Below are 14230 nucleotides of genomic sequence, written 5' to 3'. Positions count from 1 at the left end.
GCTCATGTGCTCAAGCGCGGTCTCGTCGATGCCGATGTCGCCGCTAAGGCCGACGTTGCTAAGCTCGCCAAGGTTGACGCTGATGTTGGCGCTCACGTGCTCAAGCGTTCCGTCATCGGAGTTAACGCCGATGTCGATGTCAACCTCCTCAAGAAGATCAATGCCGCCGCTGGTGTCGATGCCAAGGTCATCCCGCGCGGCCTCGTTGACGCCGATGTTGCTGCTAAGGCCGACGTTGCTAACCTCGCCAAGGTTGACGCTGATGTTGGCGCTCATGTGCTCAAGCGTGGTCTTGTCGATGCCGACGTCGCCGCTAAGGCCGACGTTGCTAAGCTCGCCAATGTCGACGCTGATGTTGGCGCTCACGTGCTCAAGCGCTCGATCATTGACCTCGGTATTGACGTTGACGCCGAGCTCCTTGACAAGATCCAGGCCGCCCTTGATCTTGATGTTTCGCTCCTGTAAGCGAGTCGACGCTATGCCAATTCCCCCCCGCTGTCAAATAGAGCAACATGTCCCCCGAAGTCGTTAGGCTTGGGGAGCACGCCGGTGTCAGTGTTGGGCGTCGACGATCTCTCGATGGTCGCTGTATATAAATGATCTCGCGAATAGAAGAGAAGGATATACCCCCGTGTAATGCTTTGTTTTTTTTTTGCATAGAGCGCTATTATACTCTAATACGATGTTTTAATCACACTTTATCTTTTCCCGACTTGTATATCCCTCCGTACTTATACAGAATAACCCTTGAACAGCCAATTAAGACATCTCTTTTCTGGTTCCTAATAAACTAAAGGCATGGTCGAAGGAATACCGGCTGTCCGCTCGTTCATATAAAGTCTCCGAGTGCTATTTCCCGGTCCACGTTCATGCGCAAAGGTACTTGTCGAAGTGACAGGTCACCATCGGGCCAAAAGACTGCCCGGACACATTTCGGCCGACGGTAATACCTTTATAGCAATAGGATATCCTTCGCGAATCGATTGCTGACCTCCATATAACATTGCATTTTGGAAACCCGCTTGATATATACATCATCGCGTGCGATTCCCCGGACTACATCCACGTATAGCAGGTTATGTTATACGTTTGTATGCTGCCATAGTCCAACTCTTAGAGCAACAGAAGCATTTGCATTTTATATCGCGGATTGACTTACTGGCTCGATGGTAGCCATTGGGAGCTACGGAGTGCTGCGTTTATACAGTTTTATGCATGCGTGCAATTGTAAAGTTAAAGTTATGCCGGGCTGTGCTGCTGTGCATTTTATGCGGCTGTGCCATGATGTGTACATAATACTTATGCACGCATCCATTTATGCAAATCTATGCCTTCCCATTCTGGCCTCCTCTTTCCCCCTTATTCTTCCTTCAATCCTCTTCACCACCACCAACCTCTTTCTTTTTATTGCATCGGAGCTAGGCCCCTTGGCAATATGCCGGGATCTTGTTTCTTATTCTATCTCAGCCATTGCGCTGGCTGCATTTTACACCGACAGTCCTGTTCATCCATTGCAATATGCCTCCGCTGCAGCTAATGCAAGTGATTATCTGTTGCTAGGTACAACGCAGATATACTGACCTGTTACAGTATTGGAAGAGCCGAGTCGATACAAAAAGGCGACACTGAGTCAATCGCTTTCTAAATGATCGCCCATGGAGCAGTTCGATCGAGCCAGCTTCAAAGGAAGTATCAACGTGGGGGACATAGGGGAAATAATCGCCGTCATTATACTGTTGGTTTTGCTCGATGAAGCTTGCAGGGACCTCCTCATCCAGAGTTCATCCAAACGAGCGGAACCCCCACAAAGGCCACACAAAGATACGGGCGTTCCTGTGGATCGTTGATATTGAGTCCCTGCGAGACTTGGTAGAACAGGCGCGGACCGAACGAGGCCAGCGGGAGTTTGCCTTGGCATTTGAAGGAGGAACAAGGGACGAGAAGATTACTGAGGCTTGTATGTTTGCAATGATATTAATCGCCGCACCATCATAAGGACCCCATGGCACTGTACAGAGGTGTTCTATCACAATTGAAGGTTTGTTGCGTTGCTCATCGAAGCTTTCCCTTTGAAACCGCATCATTGCATAGCCTCGTCAACGTGATGAGTCTCCCCGAGCTGGCGGATCTGGTCCGTAAGGACATCATTGGGGAGATCTTCGAAACCTCAAAAACCGAACATGCCATTCTGAAACCAGAGCCTTCTTGTGGTTCAGCGGCCTGAAGATGCTGAGTGAGCTAGCAGAGCCCAGATGGGCTAGCGATCCACTTTTAAAGAGCTTCCGCCACCAGATAATCACATCTGGGACAACCTTTACCTTCACGACAGACGTCCCCGTGAACCGACCCCTTCACTGATGGAAATTCAGTTCCATCTTCAACGGGTGGCTGCAATGTCGGGCGCGGGAGAATGTGAGGGCGATGACGATGACCATAAGGACGATGAGGGATTCACATCCGATGGACTGATTGCTGCTTCAAACTTTCATTACTACCACGATTCTCCAGATGAATCGCACGATTGTCAGAGACATGGACTTTACCTTGGCTATTGTCATTCAGACGACGGGGAGTACTGCCCGACGAAAATTGTCAGCCCATGGAAGCGCGCATCGCGCAAGCTGTCCCTGGATTGGCTCAGAAGCCTGGCCAGGCGCGTTACCGGAAGGGGCCGAGCGAAGTCTTGCCCAGCGAGTGCATTGCGCTCGAGCCACAACAACAGCAGGGGTAGCGGGAAGAAGAGGTCTACGTCTTTAGAGGTTATACCGTCGTGGTTGCAATGCGAGATCAGCCTACCCATTCTTCATCTTAACCCCACCGTTTCCACCACCCAACGCATACCAACCATCCTAAGTTTATCGAGACGATATTGCGTGTTTATGTATTTCATCTTGTGGTCCAAATTGCTGGTCAGTTAGAAAAATAAGATTCATTCAAATGTTCTATGCTAATCGCTACAATTTTTGGAGTGCCACCCACTCAATTCATTGTACATCCAACTGCTAAAGCATCAATGAAAACATACAACACATTTATCATGATCATATCCATGACCTTCAGCACTAACCTTTCTCGATATGATCCTGCTCGAAGCCAATCTTATCCCGGCTTGCCTCTCCCACCACGTCTGCATGTTTCATAGCCCCCGTGTTCGCCACAATGCTAATGTTCCCATGCTTCCTCTTCTCCTTCGCCAGCTCCTTGGACAGTTCCACCGGCCCCTTATCCGGGTTAGTAAACAGCAAGTCAATTTGCTCAAGCGCCATTCTAGCCGTGTCATAATTGAAGAAGTAGATAAGCAGTGCAAAGACAAAGTTAGTGTACATGGGGGTCAAATGTGCCTTCCATTGCAGCCGGTCGATGATAACAGGAGTTATAACCCATGCATTCACTTATGTAAATCATTGGGCTCTCGTTTCCGCTATTCTATCCGTTGCTCGATGTCTTTCCGATTCACACTTCCTATAGTCCTCTTTATCCATGGCAAAACTTCTCTCTGCTATTTACTTATTGAATTAACGCGCTCAAGTCTATCCAGCGTCTGGGAATACGCGTACTTGATTCTGTATTTATCTCGTCAAATACCTCAATCCACTAAGGACAACTGGTCTGGGACAGGATGAAAACATCCTACGATACTTGCTGTTTGTTCTTGAGCATTACATAAGGGGATCATTAATCATTGAGCATTGTTATGTTTGCAATGAAGTTAGCGGTCGAAGCTGGTGCTCGTCACCTCTCCAATTTGGGGAGCTCCTCGGACACAGTCCCAGATGAGCCGAGTCACAAAAAACGAGAAAGAAGTCGACAAAGAAACCATAAGAAAAAAAAAAAAAAAAAAAAAAGGCGCGACGAGGGCCAGAAGCAATGAGTAAGTATCCGTTGGCGTTGAGGTAGATCATTTCTCATCTTTGACCTGGTACCGCATCCGTGAGAGGGACAACTGCAAGGCCACAGAATCAGAAGGCTACAATGATGTAGCCCAAATATTCCCCTTTGTTTGTGGCAGTTGCAGGAACTCATGGAGTATTTCTGGCCAGCAGAAAGGGTTGAGCCTGTTGGGGATGGGAACGGTGATCCACCATGAGTGATGTATCTCGCTCCATCTGCTGACCGATACTTCGAAAATGCGTTGTTTGATCTCAAGCTTATAGAAGCAACGGATACAGAGCTCAAACGGCAATTCTTCTGGCTGATGGTCAGCAAGACTAGTCACGGGGCCCATGCATCAAGATGTACAGCACAATCATGGATGCGATGGTGTGGTCCGGTGACACAGTCACCTTATCCACGCCTGACCGTACCCACTGCTCTCTTGGGAAATCTTCGAGATGCAGTGGAATCTCCAGCGATGGACCGTTACTAGCATTCAAGGCCAGTACGGACCGATGATTAAGGATCTACCTCTTATTGAATCCCACCACCATAGATTGGTTAGTTTCCATCCATATTACCAGATCAGATACCACATGGCCACTTCCATTGACTCGAAGAGAGAAAACACGATCAGCGCAGCGTCATTTGACGACATCTTGAACACCCATGTTTTCTCAGATACGGGAAGCAAGATGAATACAGAACAGAGCGCACCGGCAATCAGATATTCCTTGGCCCCAGTACCCATGAATACTGGGAGAAGGCGATGGCTTCCTTAGGCTGGTGGGGCGGTCCGATGACGGAAAGGACCTTGTCCTCAAATTTCACTGAATCAGGGAGGGAAAAGCCAGCGATAGAGCGAGAATGACAAGAATGTCCAAATTCAACACGGGCAAGACAGTCTAGTCCGCGATATCTGATCGTGGGACTGCAAGACACGGCAATTGATCTCAGCAGGTCCTAAAATTACCATGACTAACGACGATCCGGTCTAGCGTCCCTTACCCTGTTGGGAGGTCTAGCTTCAATGACACCTAGGCCACATTGCGGCAATATGCGGCAATATGCGGCACCGGGACTAAGGACAACGAGAATCTCAGCAATGATGAGGACTAGGGGTAAAAGACGCTCGGCAGGTTGCGCCCGAGTTAATGGCTTGTTACAACTCCGGGAATCATATAAGGCACGTGATCAGAGCATGTCACACTGACAGACATGTCATGTTCTTCCTACAGAGAATATCGGGCTCACCCAGGAATCAGCGTTTATAACAGCATAATGTTCCGAGGCATAACGTCCAGCACTCCCTTCATACCAAGAACAAGTGATTCAGTGCAGATGTCACCGTATGAGTTGAGATCCTGGAGATGCAGTGACATCTGCCGCGCATTACTGCGGTGTCCGGATCATTTCTGGGTGCAAACCAGTATCGGAGGACGAGCAAAGTCCCGCCAGCAGTTAGCTGTTGCTTGATTTCTGGAAATACGTTTCTGAAATGGATGCTGCATCTATCGATGATTATTGAAGCGTTACCCGCAATGAATGGCTAGACCGCTGGAACATTCTAGGCCTAGGAGAGGATCCGGACACCAAGACCTAGTGCGTTGGCCCCGTCAGCATCCACAAATACTGGGGAAAAGGCAATGTGTTTTCTGAGAGGCAAGCAGATGGATTTTCATTTTGCACACCAAGTATGGACAATGTACGAAGTATATTTTTAATATCAATCTCTTGCATTCATAGCTACGCGCTCATTATAAAGGCTAGTCTTATTACATACGGGAGAATCTGAACAATGATATATCACATGACGGTCAGCACGAGTCATTTAGTAGATGTCACCGTGTGTATCGTGCATTTCGAGCAATATCAAATAGTGAGGTATCGCCTGGCATACACCGCACAATTCTCCACACAAGTCTGCCCAATCTGCAAGCCATCAGGCAACTAAAATCAACATGAAGATCGCGGCTTTTACGTTTCTCGCTTTCGTGAGCATGGCCCTTGCGCTGACTCCTGAGCCAGTAAGTACTCTGTACATACGCCCACGCTATGCGAACGAATACTAATCCAGTAGCCTCGTCACGACGTCCTGAGTGGACCCGAAGTTGGGCCGGTTGTTCTAGGACCTGGACCGGTTATCCCGGAGGAAAGCGAGGCACTTACTAGGGATTAGTTGTCCTGTAAAATAGAGCAGCCTAATCGGAACTCGGAATGGAAAAATAGCGGTAGAAATAAATCCGGCGATCCTCAGCCCTATAAGGCGCGCCAAGAGCCCCACGACATCTTCATCATTACCCGTTTAGGTATGGCGGCATTCCTGAGGTGTTCTCTTTTCTCTTTTCTCTCCCTTTATCTCCTTCTCTCGTCTTCATTCCTCTCACCACACTCGACCACCGTTATGCCATAATGGCATCCGAATTATCCTCCCTCGAAGCTCCCCCCGTCATCCCCAAGTTTATCCGCGCCGAAAGCGACCTCACCTGGCACTCTTCCCTCTCCTTCCCAACCCCGACCGACTACTTTTCTAGCCATGTCCCGCCCGACCACCACGTATCCCTCGTCCGATCGCACAAAAAGAAATATATCAAGAGGAATAAACCCTACCGTCTCGTGCGCCAACAACAAATCAAAAACAGCCTCCTCGCCGGTGTCGGATACCTCGAGCTCGCCAACGCGGGTGATTTCGCTGCCAACGTGTGGAACCAGATTCCTGTTCCTAAACATGCGATGATACTGATGGCTATTGGGGGTCCGATCGCGCTGAGCATGACGTTCTTCGCGGTGCGGGATTTCTACCTAAGTTACCAGAATGTGCGGTTACTACGGGCGGAGAGGGAGGATTTGGTTGCTCTGCGGGAGAGACTGTCGACGTCTCCAGAGGAAAAGGATGGGGAGCTTATACAGGTCTTGGATAGTCGGTTGGGCGTGGGGATAAGGGAGTTGGGTACTGAGATGGTCGATCGGATAGTTATGGATGTGTTGATGGGCTTGGGTGCGTTGATGGTCGGGGTGGGTACGATTATGGCCATTTTCGGGGCCAATCCACGGGTATTCAAGGCGAGTAATCTGCTTTCGGGATACGTGGGTAATTCGATGGCTGCGGTTTTTGGGCTCTTCAATGCGATATGGTCGGGGGTTCTTGTATGGCGGTTTCAGCTGCATGACAGGGTGTGTCAGCGGTGCGATGACACGAGCAGCTACGTGCTTACGCCTCAACAAAAACAACGGCTGCGGACTCGCTTTCGTCGGTTCCAATGGCATGCCATTACGAACGCGGTAAATGGCCTGGTCGCTGGTGCAGCATCTATGGTTACTGCAACGCGGTGGTGGGGATACGTCGTGCTGATACCTTGCATCATCTCCCTCATCCTCTGCAATTACTACTGGCGATACAAACTTGGCTACGACAGGCCTATAATATCCTCGTCGTCCTCGACTCTAAAAATCGACCACGTCATTACTGGTACCTTGCCTCCTTTGCTGGCCGATCTATCCTACGTCTCCGCCGTCCACGACGCCCTCGCCCAGTCGTCACCTACGGCCCTACCCAGGACCGTGGTAAACCTTGACTCTCTCGAGTCCCTAATATCCTTCATCGCGCAAAACCACATGTTCGAGTCATTCTGCGAATGGCTCCTGCAAGAGGATCAATCGGTCATCGCCATGTTGGTTGGAGACGCACCCTCAGTCGATCCGCAGGGCCAGATAACGCTTTCACCAAAGCACTTTGTACAAGGATACGGCGCCTCGAACGAACCAGATGCTGAGCTTGCAGATTTGCTACTGGAACGGGCAAGGGGATTCTTAAAGGCTGTTGGAAGAAAGGTCTTCGCATACCGCGAGCGGTATTTACTAGAGTTGCTTGGATATGCGGTTTGGCGGGAACAAACTGGGTTTCGTTCATAAGCTACGACGCTGTGCCGTCGATCTGATATAGTACAGTTTAGTAGATATGTGCAGCGCACAACATTACACTAATATCATTGCATATATCATCCCCAAATCTAATCTATTCTATCACTCTACAATGCACATGCACATGCAAACACTGTACCACAAACTAAAAACTAAACAACCCACTTCTCCTCTTCCCATACGGATAAACAATCAACGCCGCCAAAAACAACCCAATCGTAATCCCAATCGCAACCTGAATCATCCCAAACCCCAAATTTGTCACACTAGTATCCCCTCCCCCTCCACTCCCTCCCCCCTTCTGCCCTACATTCGACGTGGTCTCATCCGCAGAATGCACGCCCGATATTAGACTCCCCGTCGCCGCAAGGCCACTCGGGACTAACACGAATATACCAGGGAGGATAGCAGTCGCTGCGTGGCCGTGCCAGATTCGTGAGTACAGGTTTCCGCATACGCCGATTGTGAATGCGCCGACTGTGTTTGCGACTTGGCTGTTTGCACCGAGGGTTTCGGTGCAGAAGTAGTTTGTTATGTAGCCTGCTAGCGCGATGACTAGCATCGGTGGGATTTGTTTAAAGCGGCCTTGGTTGATGATAACCAGCCAGACGACCATGATCGCGACGAATGGGAAGCGCTGTACGTAGGGATCTTTAAAGGCCCCTGTTTTCGAACACTGGGTTTCGGACGTCGCGTTGTTGTCGATGAGGCCGTAGATTGTTGTTCCGACTGTTATACCATAGCCCAGGAAGAGGGAGTAGATGATTGCGTAGACCATGCGGATGGAGCCTGCGGCGATTTGGTGTGATTGGAGTTCCAATGAACTACAGAGGACGAGAAACCCGGGTAGGATAAGGGCGATGGAAGATTGTGAGATGGCGGAGAAACAGAAGAGGAATTCGGAGTTATGGCGTATGGACCCGAAGGCTCGCGCGAGAAACGAGGTAAGCACTGAGCCGGTGACTTCGAAGACGTTGGAGTACAGGACTGAGCGGGGAGCGAGAACATGCTGCATGAGGGCTAGGAGACACCCGTTGATGAAGATGATGGGCATGTCTATTGGTCTTGCTTCGAAGGCGAACGGTCCGACTGTAGCTGTTGCGAGGCCGTAGATGAAGACGATGATGTATTTGTTGAAGCGGGGTCTCTTTTTCATGATTTCTTCTAGTTCTTGGATCGCTTCTTCGACGCCGATGATATCGTGGACGACGTTTTTGTAGACTGCGTGTGTGTTGGCTAGTTGGCCTAGATCGATGCCCTGTGCTACACGGACGAGTTTGACTTCGGTTGTCCGTGTGGACGGGTCGTCGAAGGCCATTATCATGCAACCCGGTAGGTAGAGGTATTGGCTGTCTACTTCGAGGACCTTTGCTGTCATTTGCATGTATTCTTCAAGACGGTGTGTTGGCGCGCCGAATTTCATGAGTGCTCTGCAGAGCTGCATGATGTATCTCTGGCGGGCGATGATCTCGGCGATATGGATTGTGACGCGGATCTCGTCTTCTAGTCTTTTGTGGTCTGGTTGTTTAGATTGGCGTTTTGATGCTGCGGATAGGGACTCGTTGCCTACTGGTGTGCTTGCTCCGCTCCGTGCCTGTGATCCTAAAGTTGTTGTGGAGGCGTTTTGTTGTTTCTTGTACCATTTTGGCCTGTCTTTGCGGGGTGTTGTTGCGCCGGAGGCTACCGGGGTGGATGCTTCGCTTGACGACCGGCCTGCTGGTCCTCCCTGGTCTTGTGGGTTGTTGAGCTTCATGAGCTGTGAGAGGACGCCGCCGCCGCCAGAGCGGTAGCGGAGACCAGACTCGATTCCTGATCCTGTATCTTGGATATCCGAACCTTGATGTGGATAGGGTTTACCGCGGGCGTTGCGTCGATGCGCGGATTGGTCTTGGTTGAGTTCTCGGACGAGCTTGTGCGCTTCGGTATTAGCAGTCGCATGCTGCTTCCGCTTCTCCTCATCAGTCTTGTGCTTGTTATCCGTGACCTCTGACACGGGGACATCACCCCCGCCACCCCAGTCTGCATGATAAATGCCCGGGTTTAAATCATCACCACCATGTTCCTCGCGTCCCAGCATAGTCATGAACTGGACTGATTTGCGCTTCATCGCGTCAATCGTGCTCTTAAACCGATCCTTGAAACCCTGCTCTGCTTCCTCGGCCTCGTCTTTGATTTCATGTTCTGCTTTCTTGCCCATGCTTTCTTTTTGTCGTGGTTCTTCTGCTTCTGCCTCTGTTGTCCGCTGGCTCAGCGGGATATCAGCAACATCCGTCGACCCATGCTCAAACGGCGTCGACGGCCGATGAGGCTGCTGATTCCTCTGCGTCTTCTCAGCCTCGGTTTTTTCATCCTCAGTAGACGGACTCCTCGGCGGATTCTGTTGAAACCCCGCACTAGATTTAAACCGTACGCGTTGACCACGCGGTGATCTTGTCGGGTGTTGGGGACTTGGTGTTCGCTGCGCTGGTTTCGGACTGGGAGGACTGGGTCGTGATGATGGTCCTGGTTGTCCGTCTTCTTGTTGTTCATCTTCTCGGCGGACCTCCTGTTTTGGTATCCCTTGTTCGCGGGGGATGTTGTCGTCGCCACCGCGGGGGCTGCCCTCCGAGCTGGATTGGCTGCGGTAGGTTAGGAGGGAATTTGCGCTGCCTTTGCGGTCGGACATTGCGTTTGATAATGCTTGGTGACAAGCTTATCCCACTCTACATAGGTTAGTAACATTACTAAGTGACGGGTAGGATCTAGTTACTTCAACGTACTAGTACTCGCGCCTTCCGATACAAAACAAACACATGAACATCGCAATGCTCACCTCCCGCGAGGATCGTGGGTATGTACAGAGTACACAGAATAGCTCAAAAGGAGCAACGACGGCGATGTTTGATACAAACAGATTGATGAATTCATCCTTGCCCCAAATCGTGTGTAAAAAGCTAGCCTTCACTACAAAAGTCTCGCCATTGTTTTTATCATCACGATGCGTCGAGACCGCCCTGGGGGGGGCGTTTCGTTGATGTCAGCGGCGGATGTGGACCCGTGGATCTGCTAGCCTGGTATCTGTCAAAGTAAAAAGGGACGCGGTTTTGATAAGATAGAAGTCGATGACGCTAGTGATCTCTGTGATGTTATGTTGTTGAAGGGGAGGTATACTTTCTGAGTTTCCACTGTGGTTGTTATCTCGAATGAGGGTGTGTTGGTTTCGCATGTGCTATAGTCTCGAGCTTAGTTGCTTGTCTTCGACACAGCAGAACTTGATAGCTGTTAGCACCGGACCCGCCGCCATGATGCAACGTCAGTTCCATGGATCGAGGTGGCATGCCGGTGGATATAAATCCGGTTGGCAGGTTAATCATCTTTGATATTAGGTGGGTCTGTCTAGATAATAGTGATTACGTGCTTCGTTGGGATAAAGTTGAAGAGAAGGACAGAAGATATAAAGATACAGCCAGCAGTTGAGAAATGTCATTGGACTCTCTGTTATTTATAGTTCTATCTGAGATATTTGTTTGAGTACTATATCTATTTTTGTAGCTGCATTCCTGGTGGGGTATTTCCTAATGCGGCCGCATTGTTCTATTCTTGATAACTTGTTTTCGGTAGCGCAGACAAAACTTCCATTGCCCATGTCTAAAATGACCTACTCCACTGGACAAACAGAAATAACTCTAATGGCCGACATAGAGCAAAGATGGGCCACCGGTTCTTGGGTATGACTGGAGGAATCCCGATCCCTTAGTATCAGGCGCTGGATCAAGTAGTGAGGTTCTTCAGGTACTTGAGGATGATAGTTGACGATGTGGTCGTTGATGTGCCGTTATGGTATCGAGAAAGACACGACCCTGAATTACGAAGCCAAAGACACTAAATGGTGTTTTGGTATATATATATATCCCGGGTAGCAGCATGCATATTTAGTTCTGCTTTCAGATTTGCGAACGGTTATCGCTGCTCACTATATATAAAACCGACAGGCTATCCAAAAACTCTGGCCTGTACACCAAGATCCGGAGTACTCAGTACGCTGCATATAAGGCACCAGTGTTTCTCCATCTAGCACTAGAAATGCTAGTAACAAGTCTGGACCATAGCTCAGTAGTTTATTCCAAATAGGAATGTTGGCAGCCGATACGACCATACGTGTAGCGAACAGCATCGACCCCATTTTTGGGAATTATTAACTGCTCGAAGACGATTGGAGAGGTCTTGCCATATCCCATGTCAGTACTACTATGTACGGAGTAGACCTACCTTAAGACATGCTTGTTATAAACCGGAACAACGACCAACAGCTGCCAAGTGATCTTCTTCGGTTCCTCGCCGTGATATCAGGCTTCGGGACCGACCGAATACCACTAGAAAACCGCCAATTAATGAAGCCTCAGGATCAACGTGCACGCAGCCAGCTTCATGATATCCGTATTGTAAATTTCCCGGAGACCTTCAGGAGTGCGCATCTTCAACCCACCAGGAACCGAGCGTCCGATGATCTACGCCAAGGAAAGCTTGTCGCGGAGGCTATTCAAGACATGAACTATGTATTCGACAACCGGCATAATTCACCTCCAATCAACAAATAACAAACCCCATATTACAATAACGACCGCGGCAAAACTGAAACAGTCAAAACAGAAACAATCACAGCCAATCCCGTGGGGGCTCTGCACTTAAATCCCGTTCAACGCGGGAGACATTGGGATGGGCCGAGCATCCCACCACACACGGCACATACCCTGCCCAGGGGTATATAAACCCCGAAAAATGTCATGCTAAGAGGAAATGTGCTCAATCCTTCTCATGCCGAGAACACCAAGCTTTCTAGAATAGTGCTTGATTTATTCTAATCTTTCTTTCTTTCTTTTTTCTTTTTTTTTTCTTTTTTTTTTCTTTTTTTTTTTTTTTTTGGGGGGTTACTATATAATGGCCCTTCTTCTCACTTCGCTGCTGGCCGGACTGGCTGCGGCTATTCCCCACCCATCATCGTCCGCAGTCGCAGTACCTTCTGCGACTCCGGTACCGGCATCACACTGCGCAGCCCGTCCAGATTCCCAATTGCCCTCGCAGACTCCCGTCGATTTTCATTTCAGCGGCAATGTCCGGACATACTACATCGCCGCCGAAGAAACCGATTGGGACTATGCGCCCTCTGGCTGGGACAACTGGCTCGGCGTGCCTATAAAAGCCTCCATCCGCGCCAAAATCGCCGACTACCTGAGCACGCCCCTCATCACCAAGTGGAAAAAGGCTGTCTACCGCGGCTACACCGATGCATCCTTTTCGGAGAAGACCATCCAGCCGCCGTGGCAGGGTATTCAGGGTCCCACGATCCGCGCGGAGGTCGGTGACATGGTTGAGATCTTGTTCCTGAATAACCTCGCTACGCACTACGCCTCGATGCACTCGATGGGTCTCGCCTACTCAAAGGAAAACGAAGGCTCGATCTACGAATTCACCAACGAAACCTACACCGGCGATGCCGTCCCACCCGGCGCCTGCGTCCTGTACAAATGGGTCGTCCCCGAAAGTGCAGCCCCCAACGACAACGAACCCGCCACAATGCACGCGTACCACAGTTACGTCAGCATGCAGGAGGACATGAACGCCGGCCTCATCGGTCCGCAGATGACATACCAGCGCGGCAAGATGAACGAGACAAGAAGACGGTACCGGGAGTTCCCTGTCCTGTTGGAAGGGACTGATGAGTCGGTGTCGTTCTTTGCTGCGGAGAATGCGAAGCGCGCTGGACAGAATGTTACTGTGGATTATGAGAAGCATTTCTCGGAGTTGATGCAGTATGGGAATGTGTCTACTTGGAAGCCGCAGATGACGAATTTGTTGTCGTCGACGCAGTATGATGACGCGCCGACGTTCTTTTCGCTGAATGGGATGATTTTGAACAATTTGCCTACGTTTGAGATGTGCTTGAATGATGAGGTTATTTGGTACGTTTATGGTAAGTTGCTCCTGCACCCTGACGCCCTGCTTAAGCGAGACACGATTCTAACATATCGCAGGCCAAGGAGAAGACCCCCACAGCTTCCACATGCACGGTAACGGCTTTGTCTACAACGGAAACAGAATGAGCACGATCAGTATGTCCCCTTTTCCCACTCATCTACTTAAGATACTAACGATATCAGGCGCAATCCCCGGCACCATGTCCACATTGTACATGAACGCCACTGCCCCCGGAACCTGGCAGGTCATCTGCCACAGCAATGAGCACCAGTCCAAGGGTATGGTGGCTTACTATTCCATCAGGGACAGCGAGTGTCCTCCCTTTACTCTGTAAATATGGGCATAGTGGTGCTTGGTGTCGATGTTGATAATCTTGTATAGTAGTTAGTGGGGGAAAGGTGTATATTGTGTATCTTCACTGAATAGACATATTCTACATGCGAATGACATTCATAACGTATTTGTCGACTGAAATATTTAA

The 14230-nt window shown here is 49.8% G+C and overlaps 5 protein-coding genes across 5 annotated transcripts; 3 read left to right on the top strand and 2 right to left on the bottom strand.

The window, feature by feature from the left end:
- Positions 1-15: 15 nt before the first annotated feature.
- Positions 16-465, top strand: ASPGLDRAFT_31817 (uncharacterized protein; the record flags this gene model as incomplete). The annotated part of the gene is made up of 1 exon (XM_022544102.1): positions 16-465. A coding segment is annotated over one exon (450 nt), but the record flags the coding sequence as incomplete, so codon positions are not given.
- A 2501-nt stretch (positions 466-2966) lies between these two features.
- ASPGLDRAFT_42272 (uncharacterized protein) lies at positions 2967-3617 on the bottom strand. Its single transcript, XM_022545576.1, has one exon. It carries the CDS (start codon positions 3324-3326, stop codon positions 3063-3065), a length of 264 nt encoding a protein of 87 aa, XP_022405371.1. The 5' UTR covers positions 3327-3617; the 3' UTR covers positions 2967-3062.
- A 2668-nt stretch (positions 3618-6285) lies between these two features.
- Positions 6286-7785, top strand: ASPGLDRAFT_63523 (uncharacterized protein; the record flags this gene model as incomplete). Its single annotated transcript, XM_022548672.1, has 2 exons — positions 6286-6429; positions 6469-7785. 2 exons carry the CDS (start codon positions 6286-6288, stop codon positions 7783-7785), a joined length of 1461 nt encoding a protein of 486 aa, XP_022405370.1.
- On the bottom strand, positions 7550-10626 carry ASPGLDRAFT_730614 (uncharacterized protein). Its single transcript, XM_022549652.1, has 2 exons — positions 10554-10626; positions 7550-10496 (listed from the first exon to the last, which is right to left on the bottom strand). The coding sequence occupies exon 2, from the start codon at positions 10457-10459 to the stop codon at positions 7940-7942; it is 2520 nt and encodes an 839-aa protein (XP_022405369.1). The 5' UTR covers positions 10460-10496; positions 10554-10626; the 3' UTR covers positions 7550-7939.
- A 2082-nt stretch (positions 10627-12708) lies between these two features.
- On the top strand, positions 12709-14197 carry ASPGLDRAFT_141417 (uncharacterized protein; the record flags this gene model as incomplete). Its single annotated transcript, XM_022541738.1, has 3 exons — positions 12709-13744; positions 13806-13883; positions 13932-14197. The coding sequence occupies 3 exons, from the start codon at positions 12712-12714 to the stop codon at positions 14081-14083; spliced, it is 1263 nt and encodes a 420-aa protein (XP_022405368.1). The 3' UTR covers positions 14084-14197.
- Between the last annotated feature and the right edge of the window lie 33 nt (positions 14198-14230).

This window comes from Aspergillus glaucus (genome assembly GCF_001890805.1).
Source record: "Aspergillus glaucus CBS 516.65 unplaced genomic scaffold ASPGLscaffold_2, whole genome shotgun sequence".
NCBI lineage: Eukaryota > Fungi > Ascomycota > Eurotiomycetes > Eurotiales > Aspergillaceae > Aspergillus > Aspergillus glaucus.
The sequence above is the reverse complement of the archived record's forward strand: the minus strand, read 5'-3'. Positions and strand labels throughout refer to the sequence as shown.